This window comes from Crocuta crocuta, unplaced genomic scaffold, assembly GCF_008692635.1.
Source record: "Crocuta crocuta isolate KB4526 unplaced genomic scaffold, BGI_CrCroc_1.0 scaffold147, whole genome shotgun sequence".
Classification (NCBI taxonomy): domain Eukaryota; kingdom Metazoa; phylum Chordata; class Mammalia; order Carnivora; family Hyaenidae; genus Crocuta; species Crocuta crocuta.
The window spans coordinates 5,289,848-5,314,934 of NW_027532594.1; the positions used below are offsets into that span (position 1 = coordinate 5,289,848).

At 38.3% G+C, this 25,087-nt stretch overlaps 2 protein-coding genes across 4 annotated transcripts in view; both read left to right on the top strand.

The window, feature by feature from the left end:
• CEP57L1 (centrosomal protein 57 like 1) overlaps positions 1 to 13,193 on the top strand; it is a 96,857-nt gene extending 83,664 nt beyond the window's left edge. For 2 of the 3 annotated variants that reach the window (XR_013339008.1, XR_013339006.1), the window contains exons 14-17: positions 5,446 to 5,595; positions 8,426 to 8,498; positions 8,893 to 9,003; positions 13,170 to 13,193. The gene's annotated coding sequence lies outside the window, so the exon portion shown is untranslated. The remainder of the gene's footprint in view (positions 1 to 5,445; positions 5,596 to 8,425; positions 8,499 to 8,892; positions 9,004 to 13,169) is intronic. The other variant, XR_013339007.1, reaches the window with a different exon arrangement.
• A 20-nt stretch (positions 13,194 to 13,213) lies between these two features.
• The window catches only part of LOC144244680 (uncharacterized), an 84,203-nt gene continuing 72,329 nt past the window's right edge, over positions 13,214 to 25,087 (top strand). The window contains exons 1-6 of the mRNA XM_077780041.1: positions 13,214 to 13,283; positions 14,775 to 14,969; positions 16,102 to 16,255; positions 17,291 to 17,448; positions 19,862 to 20,014; positions 21,969 to 22,070. Of these exons, the coding sequence (XP_077636167.1) occupies positions 13,218 to 13,283; positions 14,775 to 14,969; positions 16,102 to 16,255; positions 17,291 to 17,448; positions 19,862 to 20,014; positions 21,969 to 22,070 (828 nt within the window). The 5' untranslated portion in view covers positions 13,214 to 13,217. The remainder of the gene's footprint in view (positions 13,284 to 14,774; positions 14,970 to 16,101; positions 16,256 to 17,290; positions 17,449 to 19,861; positions 20,015 to 21,968; positions 22,071 to 25,087) is intronic.

The following is a 25,087-nucleotide window of genomic DNA, read 5'->3' on the forward strand; positions in this document are numbered from 1 at the left end:
GGGATAAGAATGAAAGAGAATGGAGCAGAAGCAATATTTGAAGAGATAATAGTCATGAAATTCCCCAAACTGATGTATCAGCCCAAACATTAAAGCTCAGTGAACCCCAAAACACAGGGAGGATATATACAAAGGAAGCCATAGTTAAATACATTACAGTTGAAATGCTGAAAGGCAAAGATAAAATCTTCAGAGCAGCAAGAGAAAACACATTACTTTCTAAAAAACGAACAGTAAGACAGATGACTGATTTTCAAAAAGTGAAATCATGCAGACTGTTCTTAGGCCACAGTGGAATCACATTGAAAACTGAAGCCAAAAACTGGAACCAATTCTAAATAACTTATATGTCAATGAAGAATTCTCAGTGGAAATTAGAAAAGATTAAAATGAGAAATAATGAAAGTACATCTAAAATGGTGATGTAACTAAAGCAATGCTTTGAAGGAAATTTATAGTTTAAATTCATGCATTTAGGAGGGAGGTTCAAATCATTGATATAAAACTTTAAAGAGCTGGGGAAAGAAAAATAAGTCCAAGATACTAAAAAGAATGTATAATAAATTATTAGTAATACAAAATGTAAATAATAATTCAATATAATTGGTATTATTGACTTAATTGGTATAGTAAATGAAAGTGAAATAATATATGAATCATAATGAGCAGAAATCAATGAAAGATAAAGCAGACATAAATAGACATTTAGAGGTAAAATAAAACTAATATGGCTCACTTAGTAAAATTACTAAATCTCTAATAAGACTGATCAAGATAAAATAGCAAGTACAGAAATTATCAATATTAGGAATGTAAAAGGAGATAGCACTATACATCCTACAGATATTAAACAAGTAAAAAGCTTCTCAGGGCATTCAGAAAGAGAAAAGATGACCCGCAGAATGGGAGAAAATATTTGCAAATCATGTATCTGATAAAACATGTATCTAGAATACATAAAGAACTCTCGTAACTCATTAGTAAAAAAGCCAAAAAGCTCAACTGAAAGATGAGCAAAGTGGGGCACCTTGGTAGCTCAGTCAGTTAAGCATCCGACTTCAGCTCGTGATGATTTCACAGTTCTTAGGTTTGAGCCCCACATTGGGCGCAGTGCTGACAGCTCAAAGACTGGAGCCTGCTTCAGATTCTGTGTCTCCCTCTCTTTCTGCCCCTCCCCCACTTGTGCGCGTGCTCTCTCTCTTTCTCTCTCTCTCTCAAAAATAAAAAATTTAAAAAAAGAAGATGGGCAATGAATCTGAATAGTCATTTCCTCAAAGATAAACAAATGACTGGTCATGTAAAGATGCTCAATATCATTAGCATTGGGGAAATGCAAATCAAAACCATAATGAGATATCACTTTACATTCACTAGGATGACTAAAATAAAAAAGACAGATAATAAGAAGTGTAACAGATAACAGATAATAACAAAGATGTGGAGAAATTAGAACCCTCATACTTTGCTGAATATAAAATGGTACAGCTGCTTTAAGACAGTCTGGCAAAACTTTTACACGAATGTTCATAAAAGCATTATTCATAATAGCCCAAAACTAGAAACAACCCAAATTTCCTTCAAATGATGATCCAATAAACAAAATGTGGTATAGCCATACAATGGAATATTATTCAGCTGTAAAACTGAATGATATATCTGTTTGTTAACTGGAATTTAAATAAAAATGTAAAACAAAGGAATTATATACTAAAACATGCTAAAACAGAGATGAATCTTGAAAACATTATGTGAAATAAAAGAAGCCAGTCACAAAAGACCATATATTGTATGATCCCATTCATATATAATTGCCAGGATGGGCAAATCTATAGAAACAGAAAGTAGATCAGTGATTGCCTATTGCTAGGTAGGGTGACTCAGAAAAATGGGGAGAAACTACTAAGAGATATGGAGTTTCTTTGGGGAGATGAAAATGTTCTGAGATGGATTGTAGTGATGGTTGTGCAACACTGTGAACACACTAAAAATCATTGCATTGTACACTCTAAGTGAGTTAATTGTATAGTGTGTTAATTATATCTTCAAAAAGCTGTTCACAATATGAAAGGATATTATGAACAAACTTACACAAAAAAAGTCTACTTAGATGAAATGTTCTTTTAAAAATTTATTAGAATAAACACAAAAAGAAATAGAAAATATGAATAATCATAATCTGTTAAAGATATTGAATCTGTAGGGGCTCCTGGGTGGCTCAGTCAGTTGAGCATCCAACTTTGGGTCAGGTCATGATCTCACAGCCTCGTGGGTTCAAGCGCCGTGTTGGGATCTGGACTGACAGCTCAGAGTTTGGAACCTCCTTCAGATTCTGCGTCTCCCTATCTCTCTGCCCCTCCCCTGCTCACACTCTATTTCTCTTTTTCTCTCTCTTCTCAAAAATAAATACACATTTTTTAAAAGATATTGAATCTGTAATTAAAAATCCTCCCATAAAGAAAATTTCAGGCTAAGATGTTTCATAGGTGAATTATTCCAAACATTTAAGGAAGAAATAATACCAATCTTACTTTGATAGATGGGCTTAATCCACTTACATTTATTATTGATATATTTTAACTTATTTCTACAATAGTTTTTTCTTTTTCTATATTTTCCTGATATCTATTGGATTTATGAAATCCATTCCTAACTCCCACTTCCACTTGTTTGAGAGGGTTTAGATTGTATTTTTATTCTTTTGGTGGTCACCTTGAAGTTTTTGACATAGTATTTTCCTAGAAGAGTCTAAAGTTACTCAGTATTTCTCTCCTAAACATGCCTGCTTTAAGTATCAAAGACCACTTTAACCACCCATTGTACACCCACAAACACTGCTCAAGCTAATCTTACTATCTTTGTGTTAGAGCTTAGATTTTACCACTTTAAAAAAAATGTTTATTTATTTTTGAGAGAGAGACACAGAGTGTGAGCAGGGAAGGGGCAGAGAGAGGGAGACACAGAATCCGAAGCAGGCTCCAGGCTCTGAGCTGTCATCACAGAGCCCAATACGGGTCTCAAACTCATGAACCCTGAGTTCCTGACCTGGGCCAAAGCCAGATGCTTAACCGACTGAGCCACCCAGGCGCCCCTAGATTTTACCACTTTTAGGCAGGTTTTTTTTTTTACAAATAGTTTATTGTCAAGTTGGTTTCCATATAACACCCAGTGCTCATCCCCACAAGTGCCCTCCTCCATGCCCATCACCCCCCCACCACCCACACCTATCAGGCCTCAGTTTGTGGTCAGCATTCAAGAGTCTCTGATGGTTTGCCTCTCTCCCTCTACCCCACTATTTCCCCCCTTCTTCTCCCCCACCGTCCTCCATTAAGTTCCTCCTAATCCTCCTATATGTGCAAACATATGGTAGCTGTCCTTCTCTGCCTGACTTATTCCGCTCAGCATAACACCCTCAAGGTCCATCCATGTTGCTACACATGGCCAGATTTCATTCTTTCTCATTGCCATGTAGTATTCCATCATATAGATAAACCACATTTTCTTGATCCATTTGTCCATTGATGGACACTTAGGCTCTTTCCATGTTTTGGCTATTGTTGAGAGTGCTGCTATGAACATTGGAGTCCGGGTGCTCCTATGCATCAGCACTCCTGTATCCCTTGGATAAATTCCTAGCAGTGCTATTGCTGGGTCATAGGGGAGTTCTATTATTAATTTTTTGAGGAACCTTCACANTTGCCTATTAGTTTTATGGATTGTTTCCTTTTAGGAAGGTTTTTTTATTTGTTACAATCAATAGTTAATTAAATGTACTTTTTTTAAAAAAAGCTTTTGAAGTGATTTTTGAGAATCTCTTTTCAGAGACTTTAAAAGAGGCCCAGTGCCTGCCTGATACAGGGTAGGTGCTCGTAAATGAAATCCACCATCTCCCGCCTTCCAGTACACAGAGTTGTTTGCCTCTTTAACACAAGATGTGTGTGCTCAGTGAGCTTGGATTCCTCTAGGTTGGATCCACTTCATTGACAGTTGTCAAAGACTGACCTCTCCTTATGTTAATCTTGTGAATACTTTTACTTGACTGTGCAGTAAGCTAAGCGTTGCAGGATTAAATGTTCTCATTTCTGAGCTGTGAAGTGTTGAAACTGATCAGGAAATGAAGGCAGAATGTCCGTCCTTTGGAAGAAGAATCAGCCAGTCTATGTTGTTGCCACTCTTGGCTGCTGATTGGAATGCAGCTGTTAAGGCAGCTGTTTTACTGTTTGCCCAACTTGAAAGGACACTGCCAAGTGGCAAATATTTTTCATAACAACATTTTACTTTTGCTAGGAACAACAATGCATTTTATTGAGCTCCAGTAGTGTGCCAAATATGACAGATTTATTACTCAGCAGGTTCACAACCTAGACTGAGCATGGATGCTCATTTCCATTCCTAATATTTATAAAAAGAATATATAAGCCCCAAAGGAAGCCTTTGCACAAAACATCTCTACAGCTTAATTGTTGGAATGACAGCTGATTAACTTGTGAAAATTAAATATCTCTGAAAAGAAAAATGAAAATCTTGAAATGTCAAAGGAAAAAAGGAAGGGTTAAATATTTTAAACCTTTCTAATGTGACCAAAGAGTTATTTCACCCCACCTGTCCAAGACAGTAGGAGCGGTAGCACAGGAAATGCAGCATCTTCTGAATCCCCTGCAATTCATGGGTTCCATTCTGGGTCATGTGGTAAATCTGTGTTGTTAATTAAAATACTGACAGTTAGTACTTAGTAAATAACTGTGTTGAATTTGACAGGCTATGACTGGATGGGGTAGGGTTGAGAGACTATCAACTATTTTATTTAATGGTAAAAGCAGTATGCCAAATATAAGCATTCAAAATTAAGAAAGCACATTTAAATGCATAAGTATGATTTTCTTCCAAACCCCAAAGTGCAAAGATCATGATCGTTTTAGGTTGCTTTCCATCCTCAATATATTCTCCCTAGTCAGAAGTTCATAGCTTCAAAAAGGCTTATGGAGAAATGCTCTAGGCATGTAGAGATCCTGTACCCACCTATTGTTTGTTCCAGTTGAAGTGATACTAAAAGTCAACCTTAACCACTGTTAATAGCATTTCATGTGTTAATAGCATTTCGTTAATAGCATTTCATGTGTAATTCCCACAAGCCTTTATCAAGACTTCAGGGGTTGGGCCAGAGGGATGCATTCTCATTTTAATAAACCACCACTATCAGAGCTTGAGTGGGGATATTTCTGAAGGAGAACTGGGAGGTTCTGATTTGTGTTTTCTCTACTGTTTAATAAATGGTAATTAAATCATAAATGACAGGTCTAGTCAGCCTATTTCCTCAAATTGCAAAAGCCTACATTGACACAAAGTTGACATGAGTTCTTGAAGAAAGAGGGGCAAAGTTTCACACACTGGGTAATGGTTACCGAGGGACTCAGTCAGCCACACAAGATTTGTACCCTTGCTTTTCAGAGATATAATAAACCAGTAAATGCAAATCATGGATGAAATTTATGAGATCGCTTCCACAGAAAGGATCCAGCAGCTGGAAAAAGAACTGGCTTTGCAACTCACTGAACTAAAGTCTGAGATAGAAGAACAGGAGACTCATCGAGCTTACAGGTAAATTGTAGTAGTGAGAAGACATTGTCTTCAGGGGCTTTAGCCCCCATTTTCACCCCATAATCTCCATTAACTCCTTCTTGTTTTTTAAATAGACAATTGTCATCTCAAGCTCAGATTTTATGGCTGGCCATAAGTTTTCCCTATATTCTAGTATTGACAAGACATTTAGAGGCAATATCCTACCAAGGAAAATAGAAAAGTGCTCTTACGTTTCACAAATACCACTGTTTTAAAGTTCCAGATGCTATTATGCAAATCATTCTCCATGCAAAGAGGTCTCATTTTTTCCAAAAATATTTTAATTGAATTTGACCTTGATTTTGATGAGGCATATAAAAACTGAAATAATATTAGATATTTGGTAATGAATTCTGCCAAATGGTATTTTATTAGGAACTTTTCTATAGGTAAATGCCGCCAATGATAGCAGTCTCTTTGGGCGAAACAAGGTAACCAGATAAGCCCCTAAGTGGCAAGTCTTTTAGGCTCAGGACCTTCAGATCCCTCTCTTTGTATAATTGCTACAATCGATCAAGAGGAACAATATGAGGTCCCTGTTAGATTGAGTAGCCAAGTAAACATAATGTGGATGGTGAGGGGTGGGGAGGGGAGATCAGGAGAAGCAGCAGTAAATAGGTGCATTACTACCTCATTCCAAAGATGATTCTGAAGAACCAGTATTTAATGCATTCTATAATGTATTTAAAGCCACTGGTTATAGGAAGCAGACCAAAGACTGTAAGATGAAGCTAAAAGGGAATGGAACCATGCAAGTCATTATTTCTCTCAACTTTGGTTTCTTTCTGTGAAAAATGAGGTTACATATATGTAACTTGCCTATCTCATAAGGATCAAGTGAAGTAATGCACGTTAAAGCACTTTGAAAACTAGAAGACATCATACAAAGATCGAGTGTCGATATTATTACAACTTGAGTGTCTCAGTGTCAAACAAGTGGCTCCTCTTTGTACATTGTGATAGAAAGGCTTCCTGAAGTCTCTTTTATCTTTTAGAATAGAGTGATGGGAAATCTCTGGACACTTGTATTTCTCTACTCCCCCCAAACCACTAAACACTGCACCTGGAAGAATCTACCTATTAATTCAACAAATACTGAACACCTTCTATTTGCCAGGTGTTGTGTTAGGTTCTGAAGTCCAAAGAAAATGGAAGATGTCCACCCCATATAATACCTTTAATGTTCTCATTACCCACTATATTAAAAAATTTATTAAGAACTGTAGCATAATGGCACCTTGGTCATTTTTCTTTCTTTTTTTAATCTGTTTTCTTTGGTCAGTTTACCCCTATAAGCCTAGGTCGTTGTAGTGGTTAAGCGTCTCATAAGTGCTTGCTGAATGAATAAATGAATGTATATTGAATAAACAATCCTAAATAAACACATGGGTGAATTTTTGTGGGTTGAGGTACACACCACTTTTTAGATCATTCATACATACTTTGAGATGAACTGAGATGAAAAACATGATTTGAGTAAGAGGTGTAGGCAGCTAAGCCCGAGACACTGCCCAATCATCCAGCATGCCAAAAAAATTAGAAGACAAGAGGCCAGGAAAGGGGTGGGTTTCTTCTGTTTCCCTGACTGCCTGTTCCCTTTCTAGTTGGTTACAGGTTCTCCACCTCCATGAGGCTGCGATCAGGATTCAGGCACCCAGGACTCACCGAAACTATAGCTTTGATTTATTAATGCTTTTACTCTTAAGGCTTTTTCAGAGCTTGCCTGAATTTTGTCATCAAATCCAAGATGTGAGGAGATGGGGAGGTATTATCTCCAACTTCAGTAGGGAATTCAACACAAATGACTCAGTGGGTTGCTTAGACTCATACAGCTGAGGGACCTCTTGTCTGGTCTTTTCATAGGACCACTGCCTAGAGTGGGGGTGGGGAGACTGCCGACAAGTGTACAAACTAACAGTCCATGTTCATCTTTCCTTAAAACTTACCCATGGGGACTAATAGAGTCATATGAACAACGTTAACCTAAATTTCACTGCCTACAGCCCCTCTTAAATCTCTAGGTGGTTTCTCACATGTGTTTCACAGCTACCTTCTGTTGCTTCCTTGCCAATGTCTGCAAACTTTCATCTGGAGAAAGTGATGTCTATACCAGGGTTGCTGGACCCTGATGTTCCCAAAGCTGCCAAGCCTTGGGGTGTACCTTACCCCAAATGGGGAGAGCTCCCTTCTTCCTTTCACAGGGTGGTGCCCCTCCCTCCCCACTACTGGGCCCCACAGCAGTGCTGCTTGGACCTTCTCATGTCAGAGCCCCTGATGCAAACAACTCCGTCGTGGCTAGGCTCAGACAATACAACTCAGTTAAAATAATTTCCAAAGTATTTCATGTTTGATAAATTAGTAAGAACACAAAAATAAAAACACCTTGTTTAAATTGATACTAGTTTTATGTAGGGTGAGAGAGACATCTGATAAACACAGTACTCATTAGAGGTAAGTTTACCGGAGGAAATGTAGGTGGGGGAAAGAAAAATCTTCACCATTGTGGCTCTTCTGGTGCTCTGGAATTGAAAATAGAGAGATAAATCAAGGAGAGCAGGAGAGACCATGTTAGGGTGAAGGAAAGGAAAATTGGCCCATGGAAAGGCTTAGCAAACATGAGGTAGACACAAGAGAGATTCAGACTAAGACAGAGCACATGGTCTTTACATACTCTCAATAATCCAGTATAATATGAATAGACTTAGAAATGAGCAGTTGTGAAGAGTTAAAGAGTAATCAGGGCCTATCCATAATTTGGTTTATTACAGTTTCTATAATTACAGCTTCTATTGCATAAATCTTTCTGCAGCTCTATTCGAATACCAAAGGACATTTCTTACTTTAGAAGAGAAAGGGAATTGGCTCTAAAGAAAACTTTACAGGTGAGTAGGAGAGTGTAATTGTAACACACAATTGTGTTATAATACAACAGTACACTGGATTTTGCTAACTTCTTGGAAACATTTAGCGGGAAAACCTTATTTTTGCAAACAACCAGCTGATGTTATTGACAGTGTTATGAGAACAAAACAGCCCAATGCTCACTGCTAGATCAGAGCAGGCCACTACCTCTTTGGAGATACCTACTTTTAGTGATGTTTTAAAATTTTACAGTTGCTTGATTCGTGCTATTACAATTCGTTATTTGGAAATCAAGGTATAACAGTATATAACATGTTGTGTAAAAACTATCAGGAATTGGATGTCGTTTGTTGTCATAAACAATGATAATTTTTCTTCCTTATTTGTTTGCCCGCTCTGCTGCCGGGGGTTCAGGTGGCTGAGTCAAAGCCCCTTGTTGTTCAAGCAGATGTCATGCAGAGGGAGCTAGAGAGCTGCCTAAGAAGAGAGTACACTCCTGAAAATTTACCTTTGCTTCTGTTGCAGGTAAGAGTCATGTTGCAATTTGAAAAACAGATCTGAAAAATAACAGAAATTTAGTTATAGTCACTAAACAGTTGACTCAGTTACTATCAATTACCCCTTGTGCTGGTATTATGAGGGAATATAATATTTAGAAAGTGTCAGCCCTCAAAAAGCTGTTGTCTTGGCTAGGAAATATATTTCTGAAAATGTAGTTTAAGAGAATAACTCAAAATTGTGGTAGAAAACATTTTCCGTAAATATTATTATTGCAACATTACAATAAAAGTGAAAAAATCAGAATTGCCTAAATATCTAACAACAGGAGAGTTAAGAAAAATAGCATACCAGATAGAATATTGTTCTACCATGAAACATTTTTGAGCATAAAAAACTGTTCTGTTATTATGTAATATTAGTTAACAAAAACTTGAAGGACATAGACCAAAATGTTAGCAGTCACTGTCTTTGGATGGCAGAACAATGAATTTCTTCTTTTTACTTTTGCGTATTTTCAAAATTTCTTATAATAAGCATGTATTGTTTTGATTTTTAAAACTCTTTGTTCTTTACTCTTGTGTTGAGTTATATCTTCATTCTGCATACAAATTAGTTCATTAACAACTAGTTAGCAATTAATGAGTACATTAATCACAAAGAAACAAAAGATGTTGAGATTCTATTTGCCAATAAAATTTTTGTCATTATCTTCATCTAAGATTCTCTTTCCTATCATTTTGGCACTCTTCATTCTTTTGTATATATCTGTGATTGTCAGTGGAGAGAAGGGGAGAGTGGAGATGGTGGACATTTGGCAGTGTCTGGAGACGTTTTGTCACAATTTGGGGAGAGGAGTGGATTCCTGCTGGCATCTAGTGGGTGGAGGCAAGAGATGCTGCTCCACATCCTACTATGCACAGAACAGCCCCACCACAAAGAATTATCCAGTCCCAAATATCAATAGTGCTGGTTTTGAGAAACCTTGGTGTAGCCAAAGCTTCCATATGATAACTTTTATCTTCTGCCTAGAGAACAGACTTTAGGGGCGCCTGGGTGGCTCAGTTGGTTAAGCTTCTGACTTCAGCTCAGGTCATGATCTCACAGTTCATAGGTTCGAGCCATATGTTGAGTTGTGCACTGACAGCTCAGAGCCTGGAGTCAGCTTCAGATTCTGTGTCTTTCTCTGCCCCTCCCCTGTTTATGTTCTCTCTCAAAAATAAATAAATAAACATTTTTAAAAAAACAGACTTTAACATTTCTTTTAAAAAAACCAGACTTTAACATTTTTTGTACTGCAGATCTGCCAGGGATAAATTCTCTTTGTTTTTTGCAAAAAGTCTTTATTTTGCCTTCGTTTTAGAAAGATTTTTTTGTTCAATGTAAAATCCTAGGTTGATAATTCTCGTTTATCATTTTAAAGATACTGCTCCATTGTCTTTGATTGCATAGTTTTCACTTCCTAACACAATGTGTCCTTTTGTTCTATGGGTGCTTTTAAGATTTTCTCTTAGGGGTGCTGGGTGGCTTAGTCTGTTGGGCATCCAACTTTGGCTCAGGTCATGATCTCACCATTCCTGAGTTCAAGCTCTGCATTGGCTGTGTTGACAGCTCAGAGCCTGGAGCCTGTTTCAGATTCTGTTTCCCTCTCTCTCTCTGCCCCTCCCCTACTTGTGCTTGCTCTCTCTCAAAAATATATAAACATTTTTTAAAAATTAAAAAATAATTTTTTAAAGATTTTCTCTAATGGTTTTAAGCTATTTGACTGTGGTATTCTTTTCTTTGTGTTTCTCTTGCTAGAAGTTGGTTGACCTACTTGGATTGTGATTTTATCATTTTCATCAGTTTTTGAAAGTTTTCAAATATTATTTCTTCAAACATATTTTCCATCTCCTTCCTTCCTTCTGGGACTCTAGTTAGAAATTTGTTCAATCACTTCATATCATTCCGTAAGTCAATGAACCTCTGTTAATTTACTTTCATTCCTTTTTTTCCCCCTCAGTGCTTCATTTTGTAGTTTTTATTGCTATATCTTCAAGTTCACTAGCCTTTTCTTCTGCACTAAGCTGCTGTTAATCATATCCAATGAATTTTTCATTTGATATATTATAGTTTTCATTTGTAGTTCTATTTGAGATTTTTGATATTTTTCATTTCTCTCCTAGTTATGTTCACATTTTCCTTTTAGTCCTTTTTTTAAATGTTTATTTTTGAGAGAGCAGGGGAAGGGCAAAGAGTGAAAGGGAGACACAGAATCTGAAGCAGGCTACAGGCTCTGAGCTGTCGCCAAAGAGCCCGACACAGGGCTCAAACCTACGAACCATGAGATCTTGACCTGAACCAGTCAGATGCCTAACTGACTGAGCTACCCAGGTGCCCCTTCTTTTCAATCCTTGAACATGCTGAGCATATTAGTATATTAGCTCTTTTAAAGTTCTTATTTGCTAATTTCATCACAGGTGCCATTTCTGGGTCTGTTTCTGTTCATTAATTTTTCTCTTGCTTTTGGACCACGTTTTCCCACTTCTTTGCATGTCTAGTAATTTTTTTGGACACTGGACATTTCAATCTTACATTTTTGAATGCTGGTTTTTAAAAAATTTACATCCAAGTTAGTTAGCATATAGTGCAATAATGATTTCAGGAGTAGATTCCGGTAATCCATCCCCTATGTATAACACCTAGTGCTCATCCCAGCAAGTGTCTTCCTTAATGCCCATTACTCTTTTAGCCCATTCCCCCACCCACAACCCCTCCAGCAATGAATGCTGATTTTCAAAAATCTTTTTTTTAAAGAGTATTGGTGTTTATTCTGACAGGCATTTAAGTTGTAGATCAGCTTCGTACTTTCAAGACTTGGTATCAAGTTTTAGTAGATCAAGTTTAGACTAACTTTCACTCAGGATCATTTATCCTTATTACTAAAGTGTAACTCTTCTGGTGTCTCCACTGAATTTGTCAGGTGGCAAAGAGGACTCTCCTCTCTAATCGGAACTTGAACATCTCTTGTCCCTGTATGAACTGTGAGGACTATTCAGTTTACAATTCCCTAGTCAGTTATTCTTTGCATGGCCTTATGGAGTTTTACCCTCTGTATGCATAGTTTAATAGTCAGCAAAAAACTCAAGGAGATCTCCATGCAGATTTCTGGAGCCCTTTCTCTGCATAACATCCCTCTCTCCAGTACTGTCCCCAGCAAATTCCAGTTAACTCAGCCTCCTAAGCTTCAATCCCTCTCCTTAACTCAGAGAGAGTGTCGTGCTCTGCTTGGGATTCCCTCTCTTATTCTGTGGTTCAGAAATTACCTTCTTCAGGCAGAAAACCAAGGTGATTATAGGGTTCATTTCATTTGTTTCCTTTGTCTCAAGGACCGCAGTCCTGTATTGTGTGTTGTTTTACATCAGAAATAGTTGTCCTGTTTATTTTGTCCTATTTTCTAATTATTTATGATGGAAGGATGAGTCTGGCCCCACCTGTTCCATCATGGCCACTATTATATTTACTACCAGAAATAAAACATTAAAAATGGTTGGTTTATTTAACTACTTTGTAAATTTTTTTTAAATGTTTTATTTATTTCTAGGAGAGAGAGAGACAGCGTGAGCAGGGGAGGGTCAGAGAGAGAGAGAGTCACAGACTGAAACAGGCTCCAGTCTCTGAGCTGGCAGTCAGCACAGAACCCGACCCGGGGTTCGAACCCACGAACCGCGAGATCATGACCTAAGCGAAAGTCGGAGGCTCAACCGACTAAGCCACCCAGGCGCCCCGGTTTATTTAACTACTTTAAGTATAAATAAAATTTCTGTCTAAGATTAAAGCTACAATCTTACTTATAGTGTGCTTTGTATTTTTTAGACTTATAACTTCAATGTTTAAGAAATTTTAAGCTTTGCCTTAGACAATTGTACAGGCTTTTATGTCACTGCAAAAATTGTTAACTAATTGATAAATGAAACTACAATCTGTTAGACTGGCAACAGATTATATAGATTTAGAAATAATTACTTGCTTCATTTAAAGTTTAATGGTATCTTGAGCCAGGTTTCTTAATTTTATGATCTTCAGGTAGAAAAATCCATCTTTCTGAAACAACCAGACTGGTTTTCCTATTGTTAGTGTTCTTAAGACTTAATTCAGTCTTCCTGCTATAATTGTATTCTAAGTGTTAATTTTTATCATTGTTTTTGTTAAAGTATTATACAGAGAGAATTACCCAGCTGGCCCAGAGTAAATATTTACACATGCTTAGATGGAAGAGGTTTTGCCAGCACAGTAAGATTATGGAGCAACTTTATCCTCTTTACAAGGTAGGAAGCCCAAGAACAGAACCTATGGGCTTTTTTTTTTTTCTTAGAGAAAGAGTGGAGTGGGGGGACATCGAGAGAGAGAGAGAGAGAGAAAGAGAGAGAGAGAAAGAATATCTTAAGCAGGCTCCACACGCAGCATAGAGCTTGGCACAGGGCTTGGCCTCACAACTGTAACATCATTACCTAAGCCAAAATCAAGAGTCAGATGTTTGGGGCTCCTGGGTGCTCAGTTGGTTGCGCATCCGACTTTGGTTCGGGTCATGATCTCATAGTTTGTGGGTTTGAGTCCTGCACTGGGCTCTGTGCTGATAGCTTGGAGCCTGGGGCCTGCTTCAGATTCTGCGTCTTCCTCTCTATCTATCCCTCCCCTGCTCGCGCTTTGTCTCTCTCTCTCTCTCAAAAATAAATAAACATTTAAAAAAAAAGAGTCAGATGCTTAACCAACTGAGCCACCCAGCCACCCCTCTTTTTTTTTATAATGAAAGAAAATGGTCAATAAGCTCGCCAATACACATTATTTAGTATAGTAATCATACTGTACATTAGATCTCTAGACTCATTCATCTTATACAACTGCAAATCTGTACCCTTTGACCAATATTTCCCCACCCTCTAGCCCCTGGTAACCACTGTTCTACTCTCTGCTTCTTTGAGTTCAACTTTTTTTTTTTTTTAATTCATCATGTAATCATACAGTTTTGTCTCTGTCTCAATTATTTCACTTAGCATAATGTCCTCCAAGTCCATTCCTAATGTCAGAAGTGTTAGGATATCCTTCTTTCTCATAACTGAATAATACTGTGTTGTGTGTAACATACCACCTCTTCTTTATTCATTCATTATAAGCAGACTCAGGCTGTTTCCGTATCTTGGCTATTGGGAATAATGTCTCAGTGGCCATGGGAATACAGATATCTCTTTGAGATACTGATTTTGTTTTATTGAGATATGTCCCCAGAAATAGGATTGTTAGATTATATGGTATTTCTATTTTTAATTCTTTTTTGAGAAATCTCCATACTGTTTTTCAAAATGGCTATACCAGTTTATATTCTTACCAACAGTAAGCTTGTCAGTTTTTTTTAAGTCATGGCTAAAGATGGGAAAGGAACTAATGGATGCACCTATCTACCTGTTCTGCCTGTGGCAGAAGATAATGGCATCTATTTTTAAGGATGAAATTTGAAGGAACCTTTGTATGATAGAAAATGCATTTTTCTTCATGGATTTGGCCTCCTGTGTATAGATAAAAAGCTAAGACGCCCCTTCCAGTTACCAAACATCCTTATGCACTGACTATTTGCTGAAGTCTCTCTGTTCAAAGAATATGACTGCTGCCATGTCAGTCAAATTCAGAATGTGAAAGAATCATCATATTCCAGGAGCCTCTTATTTGGCCCCCAAACAGCATTAGCCTATGCTCGGAAACAAATGACACAAGAGAATAGCTTGCAAATAATCGTGTTCTGACTCTGCATTACTCTTAAACAGAAACAAGTCGCCTATATTATACAGGAATACAATGATGCCCTTCAGAGAGCTGAAAGATTGTCTGTTGCACGAGAAAACTTCCTTATGGGAAAAAACAATCCTTCTAACTTAGTGACACAAGAAGACCTGACTATTTACACAAAGTGGCTTGTGTGTCACCTACACTCACTCAGGACTATTCACCACTACCTACAAGTATGTGAAACATAGTTATATGATGATACGGTGCCCTCCCATGGTGGTCAGCATTGTTTTCTCACACCTGTCACCTACTTTTGGGTTGTCAGTGCTTCTGTGTTCTACTTGCCCTACAAATGACAGGAAAATAATTAGTCATTAGCTTTTTTCTTTGAAACCTTTGAAAATGTTTTCTTTTAAAGCCTTTCTCTAATGAAACCACTCCATTAATTTAGTTTTTTCAAAGAAATCTCTGCTGTATTATTTCATATTCACTCTGCAAGTTCTTGTTTTCATCATTTTGTTCAGAATTTACGATGTCAAATTTAGATCCACTTTTTATTCGGCAGTATCTAATGAAGCTCTAATACACACCAGGTACATGTCCAGGGCCATAAAGCAAAAATATGGGCTTTGTTGAAAAAAAGTAACTGAGTCCCAGTCTGGCAGAAAAATGGGCAAGTTAAATAGTCAACTGAAATATAATGTGGTAAGTAAGAACAGAATAGAAAAGAATAGAATAAGTATAAGCATAGAGGAAAGAAAGTCACTGAGAAGAGGCCCTAACCCAAGCCTGAGGCATCAGAAAGTAGTGACATGATCATATGTCTATGTTAGAAAGATTATTATTTTCCCACCTAAATCTTTTCCTACTCCTCTATGGCTTATTTCAGTGATATTACCATCCACAGAGCTACCCAAATCAGAAAACTGACCATCAACCCTTCCCCAGTCAGTCACTATGGCATCTACCTCTGATTCCTCTCTCCCCAGTCACATGGCATAATAACACTCTGCTCATAAGTCTTTGTCCCCCATTAGACTGTGAACTCTTTGAGACTGATCCATGTCTTATTCATGTTGGGCCATGTCTTATTCATGTTGGTATCCCTAACACCTCACATAGTGTCTTGTCCATTATGGATGCTTGATCAATGTAGACCCACTTGGAGGTTCAGGTTGCTTAGCGTTGGTGACCACAAGAAGTCTCCCAGGTCCAGATTTTGCACCCCATGTTTGAGCAGGTTACGAAGACCCACCTCTACCTCCTCTCCCTCTATCAAAGCAAAGGGCTACTCCTGAACCTAAGCCTGGAAGCTTCTTTGAGAATTGAGTTGACATATGGCCTCTTAATTGTGCCCTTCTATAGTCCCTCCAGTATTTGCCCATCTCCAGAGTGCTGAGTGTAGCTGTTGATGAAGTTCCTGAGGCTTGTCGGAAGAATGAAAATGTATGTGTTGATGACATCAACCCTAATACCCAGGGTTGTACATCACCAGACCCTGTGAATACTAGCATTTCAGGTAAGAAATCAGTCTTCTTTCCCCTTGGGTAATGTGGAGAAAGAAGATTGTGGTTTTTGTACATGTGTTGTTTCGTCACATGATCTTGCTTAACATTTTTGTATATACCAAGAAGTTATATCTTCTTAATAAACAAGTATTAATTTAATATTTTCTGATGAAAAAAAACTAAGTACTTTTCTTAGACATTGTGGTCTCCCTCTTTATAAATGGCAAATCAAGAGAGAGGTGAAAAAAGCAATGAACTTGAAGTTTGAGAGTACTATGTTGTTGATGTGTTTCTGTCGTGGCCTCACTGTGGCCCTGACTGTTTAGGTCATTTCATCTCTTTAGGCTTCAATTTATTCATCTCCAATATAAACCTTTCAGATTAAGTGATACCTAAGGTCTCTTTCAGTTTTAATATTACATGTTTAAAGAGTAATTTCCTTATCTGAATCAATTTAATAGTCCTCCTGCCCTTACCATGTGTTATAGATGACTAAAAAACCTAATTAGGTTTCCACTCTGAGTGACATATTTGCTTGGGATATGTACAGAGTGACACAGGAACACCTGAAGAGGCAGCCAACTTAGTTGTAAGGAGGCCTTGTGTCTCAAAGGAAGGCAGTCTGAACCGGGTCCTTAGAAATGAGCAGGAGTGAGCCAGGCAAAAAGAGATCAAGGCTCTCACTTTCTTCTAATTTGTGGGTTAATTTATAAACCATACTCTTTGTTCACCACAAAGGACTATAGATAGTTCTGCTCCCACTAAGTCATTCTTCAGAGTCTGTTGGGTTTCTCCTACAGGCTGTGTGAAGGTGAGTGGTCCTTGCTACCTCCCCCAGAAAGCCAGCATCAAGGGTTTGTCAGATAGGCATGGCCCAGGATGGCGTGGCCTGTAAATTGTGGCAGAGAAGCTTGGGCAAGTTGCAGAACGGGCCTCCCTGTCAACAGAGAAGCTCCTGCCTCCGGTTATCTCACAGGCTACTCCATTTTCTCTCCCTGATTAGTGTTTATTGGTCTTAATGTTCTTGATTTCGGGGTTTTTTTTAGGGCTCACAAGAACAGAAGCTGCTTTCTTCCTCCCCCAACACACAACTGAAAGAGAAGAACTGAAACCCCAGCTGAGGCTCCTGCTCTCCCATTTTAATATCCCATATGATGTGGAAGAGCTAAGGGACGCTCCTAAGGAAATGGAACTTTTCAACCTGGTACTTGATGGACTCTTTCTTTCTTTCTTTCTTCTTTCTTTTTTTTAATTTTTTTAATTGTTTATTTATTTTTGAGAGAGAGAGATAGGTGTGAGTAGGGGAGGCCAGAGAGAGAGGAAGACACAGAATCTGAAGCAGGCTGCAGGCTCTGAGCTGTTTGCTCAGAGCCCGATGTGGGGCTCGAACTCACGAACCACAAGATCATGACCCGAGCCAAAGTCGGACACCCAACCAACTGAGCCAACCAGGCGCCCCTTGAGGGACTCTTTCTTAACACAAAGATAGTTGTTCATGAAAGAAAACACTACTATTTGCTACAAAGTTGATATCCATCCTGCCACAGTTGTTTCTAGAGTGATAAAATTTAATAGTAATAGGTGAGATTTAGATTAGCACTTGAACTTCCTCTCTATAAGAGTACTAAGTCTCTTGAATATACAGCCCTGAGGGATTACGAGATTTATTTCTCTGTAGAATTTAAGGAAAAAGTAGTTTATAGTCCATAGTAGATGATATAAAAGTAGCCAAGATTTGGTAGATTTGCATAATGGAGTTGTTTCGTGTCTTGAGTCCTTTGATTCTCAGAATGTGTTGTAATAGCTCTCCTATTGGCAAAATGCTTTAAATTCAATAGAGTTTATATCATGTAGTGATTTTTTAAAGTTGTGCAGGCTGCTGAACTATACCCCAGTGTTGCGCTTCCTTTACTTATTTAAAAAAAAATTTTTTAACATTTATTTATTTTTGAGAGACAGAGAGTGAACAGAGGAGGGACAGAGAAAGAGGGGGACACATAATCCAAAGCAGGCTCCAGGCTCTGAGCTGTCAGCACAGAGCACAATGCAGGGCTCAAACCCACAAACTGCAAGCTCATGACCTGAGCTGAAGTCAGCTGCTTAACCGACCGAGCCACCCAGCCACACCTCACTTTCTTTAAAAAAAAAAAAAACCCTCATATTAATACGAGTCACGTTAAAACTCACTTCAAAGGGAAAAATAGAATTATGTAAAGATAGCTTCAAATTTATAATATAAAGTTTTCAGCCAAAGCATCAACACAAAGATATTTCTTTAGCTCTGGGTACGGAATTTTGCAAGTATATGTATTTGCTAGGGGAAAATAGTAAATTGATTGATCCAAACACGCAAAAATAAAATCTCAATGTTCCTGAATGCTCTTTGTGTAAGAAGGAGCCTCTGTCTTCCCTATCACCATTTACCTTGACATTCAGCTTTCACTTCCACGTGTGCTTGTTCCAGCATGATTTTACTAGGATTATTTCTATTTATATGTAACACAGGCTCTTTACGCTCCCTGAAACCAGTGGTATCACATGTCCTCTGGTTTCTTTGAAGGTGATGATGTTTCAGCTCTTGCCTTTCTTTGCAGCAGAGCGCTTCTAGGGAGTATCCTTACTCTCATTATCAGTAAGCATTGTGAGAAACAAAAACTGGAATTGGAATAAGATGGTATTTTAAAAGAGTCAAAATGAATAAAAAGAATTATAACACAGTAGCTGTCATCAATGGTAACAAACAAACAAAAACCATGAGGCTGCTGAGCAAACTTGTTCTCAAAGAACAGTTTGTTTCCTTTATATAGCAATAGTTTCCACTTCTGATTTTTTTTTTAAATGTTTTATTTATTTCTAGGAGAGAGAGAGACAGCGTGAGCAGGGGAGGGTCAGAGAGAGAGGGAGTCACAGACTGAAACAGGCTCCAGGCTCTGAGCTGGCAGTCAGCACAGAGCCCGACGCGGGACCCGAACCCACAAACCGCGAGATCATGACCTAAGCGAAAGTCGGACGCTTAACCGACTAAGCCACCCAGGCGCCCCACCACTTCTGATTTAAAAAAAAAAAAAATTAATTTAATTTTGAGTCTGAGTATAAGTGGGGGAGGGGCAGAGAAAGAGGGAGACAGTGCTGAAGCAGGCTCTGAGCTGTCTGCATAGAGTCTGGTGCAGGGCTCAAACTCATGAACCGCAGGATTCTGACCTGAACTGAAGTTGGATGCTTAACTGACTGAGCCACTCAATGGCCCCTCCACTTCTGATTTTCTTATAACAGTGTTTCTATGCAATGCTTGTGCTCACAAGATAATCAATCACATTACAACTTTGTGTGTGTATAGGAAGAGTTCTTATATTTGGGTGCTGTTTATTCTGGTTCTCTGATTCCTTAGAGCAGAGTCAGCAAACGACAGCTGCAGGCCACCAAATGTTTCTTTTTTACTTTAATCAAGTTTTATTGGAATTCATCCATGCCCACTTGTTTACATATTACCTATGACTGCTTTCACACCACAAATGCAGAGTTGAGTAGTTGCAACAGAGACCATATAGATGGTCTGCAAAGACTAACATATTTACTATCTGACCCTTTAAGAAAAACTTTGCCTTACTCCTGTTTAGGTTTCCCAAAAATTTCAAAGCATCTTTAAGGAGCAACAGAGAATGCAAACATTTCCAGACTATGATGCGAAGACAGCTAAATTGGAGAATTTGGGTTTGGCAGGACCTGGTGTGGCCTTGAAAAAGAAAGCTAACTGGATTTCCTTTATAAAAGTAAGAAGACTTGTGGTGATGGTCACCTGTCAGTGATGTCAGCATGGTCACAAAGTATCCTCCAAGTAGGCCAGGCAACCTGGCAGCACGGGGTCTGTCATGTCCCTATTGTCCCCTGGCCTCAATGCCCTAAGCAAACTGTCCCGTAGGACCAAGGTAGGTTCACCAGTCTCCCCCAGCTCCTTCCTGCCTTGGGTCCATATTGAAGTTAGCCACTTTGACCTACCTTCTCTGAAAAGCCCCCATAGTCCTGTACTCTCTATTGGGTCAGAACTCTATTCTTGTTGGTGGTGTTCTTGGCTACTTGGATAGAACAAAGAATAACATCCAAAGGTATAATTGAGTTGTGTAAATCCAGCTTTTTAGTCAAAAACTATTCATTGAGTATATACTATGTGTCAGGCATGACCCTTGGTGCTGGTGATACACAATTTAAAAACAATACACAAGCAGATTAAACAAGATGATTTGGGGGTAGTGGTAAGTATAGTTGATTCTCATTGTTTGGGGTTACTATGTTCTATAAGGTTGCCATAAACACTAAATTAACAAATACAGAACTACTGTTCATAGGGGAAATACAAGATTTATTCATGAACTGATCAATATATATCCTTGCTTTATGTGTGTTTCTGTTCAAAACTACTTATGTTTTATTCATTTCTGAGAGAGAGAGAGAGAGAGCATGATCAGGGGAGGGTCAGAGAGAGAGGGAGACACAGAATCTGAAACAGGCTCCAGGCTCTGAGCTGTCAGCACGGAGCCCAATGCAGGGCTCGAACCCATGAACCGTGAGATCATGACCTGAGCCGAAGTCAGACACTTAACTGACTGAGCCACCCAGGCACCCCTGTTCAAAACTATTTAATATATGGTTTTGATTCATTACCATTGAACTCGTGGCCAATAGCACTGTAACTCATGCCTGAACAAACCTTATCAGATATATATATCTATAAGATATATATCTGCTATAAGATATATCACAGCTTTCCTGTACTTAGGAACACTTAGGAATACTTCAGCACTACACCTCAGGGCCATTTTAAGCAGTGAAATCACCAGTAAAAAACATGAAAATGTAGAAACAAAAAAGGACACTTGTTTACAGTATGAGAACTGAAACAAGAAGGCAGAATGTCACCTTGTTTGACCTCAGCTGGGAATGTGGGGTTGCACGACTCAAATTTTTCACCATCCTTTGCATGTCCATGAATGACCAGGATAGATCTGCCAGTATTGGTTTTGGGGTTACAAACAAATTTTAGTGAGTAGAAAAATTTTCAAATACAAAATCTATGAATAATGAGGATCAACTATATTGTGAAGGAAAAAAAAGTCTTACATGGTAAGATGGATGGTGGGAAAGGAGAGAAATCAAAGATTACTCCTAAATCTGGGGCATGTGCACATAGGTGGTCAGTGTGGGGAAAGCCATACTTTCTATTTTAGATAGTTACATTTGTCTTCTAACTATAGGTATCAAGGAGATAGTTGGATATAACATACTGGAGCTTAGAGCTAGATATAAATTTGACAGTTATGAGTATGTTGATGTATTTACAGCTTTGTATCTAATTTTTGAAATATACCGTTAATGCAGAAGGTAAATTTTTACTTGTGAAGTATTTGTGGGCGAACTTCTCTTGCCCCATAAATCAAGTGTGGTGCCCAACACTGATGGATTAAGGGTCCCTCCTACTCACGGATGGTGCTGTGTCATCCCTCATGAAGCGAATGTGTCTCATAGACCAGGCACCAACAGGAACTGCTGCTGCCATCTCCCTCCATGGATCTGCGAACCCACGCGGACCCTTTCCAAGATGTCCCATGATCTTGGCAAACTTTCTAGCACCCCATTTCAGAAGGCCCTTGAATCTCTTTGCTTGCAACTTTTTTGTTAGAACCATTCTGTTTTGTTGTAACTTTGTATGAACATATATATATCCATTAGATTAAGCCAAAATGTGATCCTTGGCAAAAGAAGATTTTGACCAAACTAAAAGAACGGAGAAGAATTGATGTATTAATGCAACTCCAAGCAAAGTTTTTGAAGGTAAGAAAATAATCATATTCCCTTGTAGATAAAATTCTTGCTAAAACCATTCTCAGAAAATTGAATTTTCTTTCCCTTTTAAAGAAAGATTAGCCATGGGTTTTCTATGAAAGCTTTATTTGGAAACTTCTAATCTAATTGCAAAAATTGTATAGCCCTGTTAGTTTTCAGGAGAAAGTAACAATTGTCAAAAGAGCTGCATTTCAGTCCAGCTTTAGCACTAAGGCTGTATGTGATATTGGTCTGATCACACAGCCTCCTTGAGTTTGTTTCCTCATCTGTGAAACAAAAATACTGGATCAAATTATCTTATTTTTATTGTGGTAAAAAGCACATGGCATAAAATTTATCATCGAATCAAGTTAAGTGCACATAGGTGTGTTCAGTATATTCACATTATTATGAAATAGATCCAGAACTTTTTCACCTGGCAAATGGCAACTCTGTACCTATTAAACAACAATTCCCTATTTCCTCCTCCCCACAACCCCTAGAAACCACCATTCTATTATCTGTTTCTGAATATGAGTACCTTTAGAACCTCTTGTAAGTGCACTCATATAGTATTTGTCTTTTTGTAACTGGCTTATTGCACTTAGGGTAATGTCCTCAAGATTAATCCATATGGTAGCATGTGACCAGGTTTCCTCTCCCTTTTGTTTTTCATGAACATTTTATCAGCTTTATTCACAATAGACAAATTCTAGAAACAACCCAGATGTTTTTCAGAGGGTACATGAACTAATTGCGGTACATCTGTACCAGGGAATAGCAGTCAGCTGTAAAAAAGAACAAACTAGTGATATACCCAAAAACCTGGATGAATCTCCAGAGAACCATGTGATTGAAAAAAAAGTCAGTTCCATAAAGACGGTATAAGTCCATTTCTACAACACTCTTGAAATGACAAAGTACAGAAATGGAGAACAGATTCGTGGATTGTAGGGGGTAAGGAGAGGCTGATGAAGAAGGGAGAGGAGTGTGGTTATAAAAGAGCAACACAAAGGATCCTTGTGGTGATGCATTTGTTCTATAACTTGATTGTATCAATGTTAATATCCAGGTTCTAATATACTGTACTATGGTTTTGCAAGATGTTGACATTGGGTGAAATGGAGTGAAGAGTACATGGGGTTTCTTTATATTATTTTTCCCTCTTTTCTTAAATCATAGTAAAACACACATAAACATGAAATTTACTGTTTACTGTTTTAACTATTTTTGTTTGTTTCAAGTTTTTATTTAAATTCTTGTTAGTTAACATATAGTGTAATGTTGGTTTCAGAAGTAGAATTCAGTGATTTATCACTTACATGGAACACCCAGTCCTCATCCCAACAAGTGCCCTTCTTAATGCCCATCACCTGTTTAGCCCATCCCCCCACCCGACACCACCCAACACCCCTCCATCAACCCTCACCACCTCCCTTCCATCAACCTTCCATTTGTTCCCCACTGTTAGGAGTCTCTTATGGTTTGCCTCCCTTTCTTTCTTTTTCCCTTTCCGTATGTTCATCTGTTTTGTTTCTTAAATTTCACATATGAGTGCAATCATATGGTATTTGTCTTTGACTGACTGACTTTGCTTAGCATGATAAACTCTAGCTCCAGCAATGTCATTGCAAATGTCAAGATTTCATTCTTTTTGATAGCTGAGTAATATTCCAGTGTGTGTGTGTGTGTGTGTGTGTGTGTGTGTGTGTGTGTAATATACACATATATACATACACACACACACACACATACCACATCTTTATACATTCCATCAGTTGATGGTCATTTGGGCTCTTTTCATTATTTTAACTATTTTTTTCAAAAAGTTTATTTATTTTGAGAAAGAGACTTCATGATGAGCAAGGAAGGGTCAGAGAGAGAGGGAGAGAGAAAATCCCAAGCAGGCCCTGCACTGTCAACACAGAGCCTGATTTGGGGCTTGATCCCACAAACCATGAGATCATGACCTAAGCTGAAACCAAGAGTTGGATGCTTAACCAACTGAGCTACCCAGATGCCCTATTTTAACTATTTTTAAGTATACATTTTAGTGGCATTAAGTGCATCCATACCATTGGGTAATCATCACCACCATCCATCTTCGGAACTCTTCATCTAGCAAACTGAAACTGTAGACCCATTAAACAGTAACTCCTCATTCTTCCCTCTCCCTGTTCCCTGGCAATCACCATTCTAATTTCTGTCTCTTTGAGTTTGACTACTCTAGGTACCATGTATTAGTGAAATAATGCAGTGTTTGTCTTTTTATGACTGGCTTATTTTACCCACCCAGTTTCATCCATGTTGTAGGATGTAACAGAATTTCCTTTCTTTTTAAGGCTGAATAATACTCTCTTGTGTATATCTACCATGTTTTAAAAAATCTATTTATTTGTTGATGGACATCTGGGTTGCTTCCACCTCATGGCTATTATGAATAATGCTGCTATGAACATGAATGTATAAATACCTTTTTGGATCCTGCTTTCAGTTCTTTTGGATATAAACCCACTAGTGGAATTGATGGATCATAAGATAATCTGTTTTAATTTTTTTGAGGAAGCTCCATACTATTTTCCATAGAAGTTGCAGCATTTTACAGTACTACCAACAGTACACAAGAGTTCCAATTTCTCCACATCCACATCAGCACTTGTTACTTTCTCTTTCTTTCTCTTTCTTTCTTTCTTTCTTTCTTTCTTTCTTTCTTTCTTTCTTTCTTTCTTTCTTTCTTTCTTTCTTTCTCTCTCTCTCTCTCTTTCTCTCTTCCTTACTTTTCCTTTTATTCTGTCTCTTTCCTCCCTCCCTTCCTCCCTTCCTTCCTTCCTTTTTCTTTCTTCCTTCTCCTCCTCCTTCCCCTCAACACCCCCTCCCTCCCCCTCCCCCTCCTTCTCCTCCCTTTCCCCCCTTTACCCATATCCCCCTTCTTCTTCTCCTTCTTCCCTTCCTTCTTGCTATTAGCAATCATAATGGATATGAGATGATATCTCATTTTGGTTTTGTTTTGTGTTTCTCTGATGATT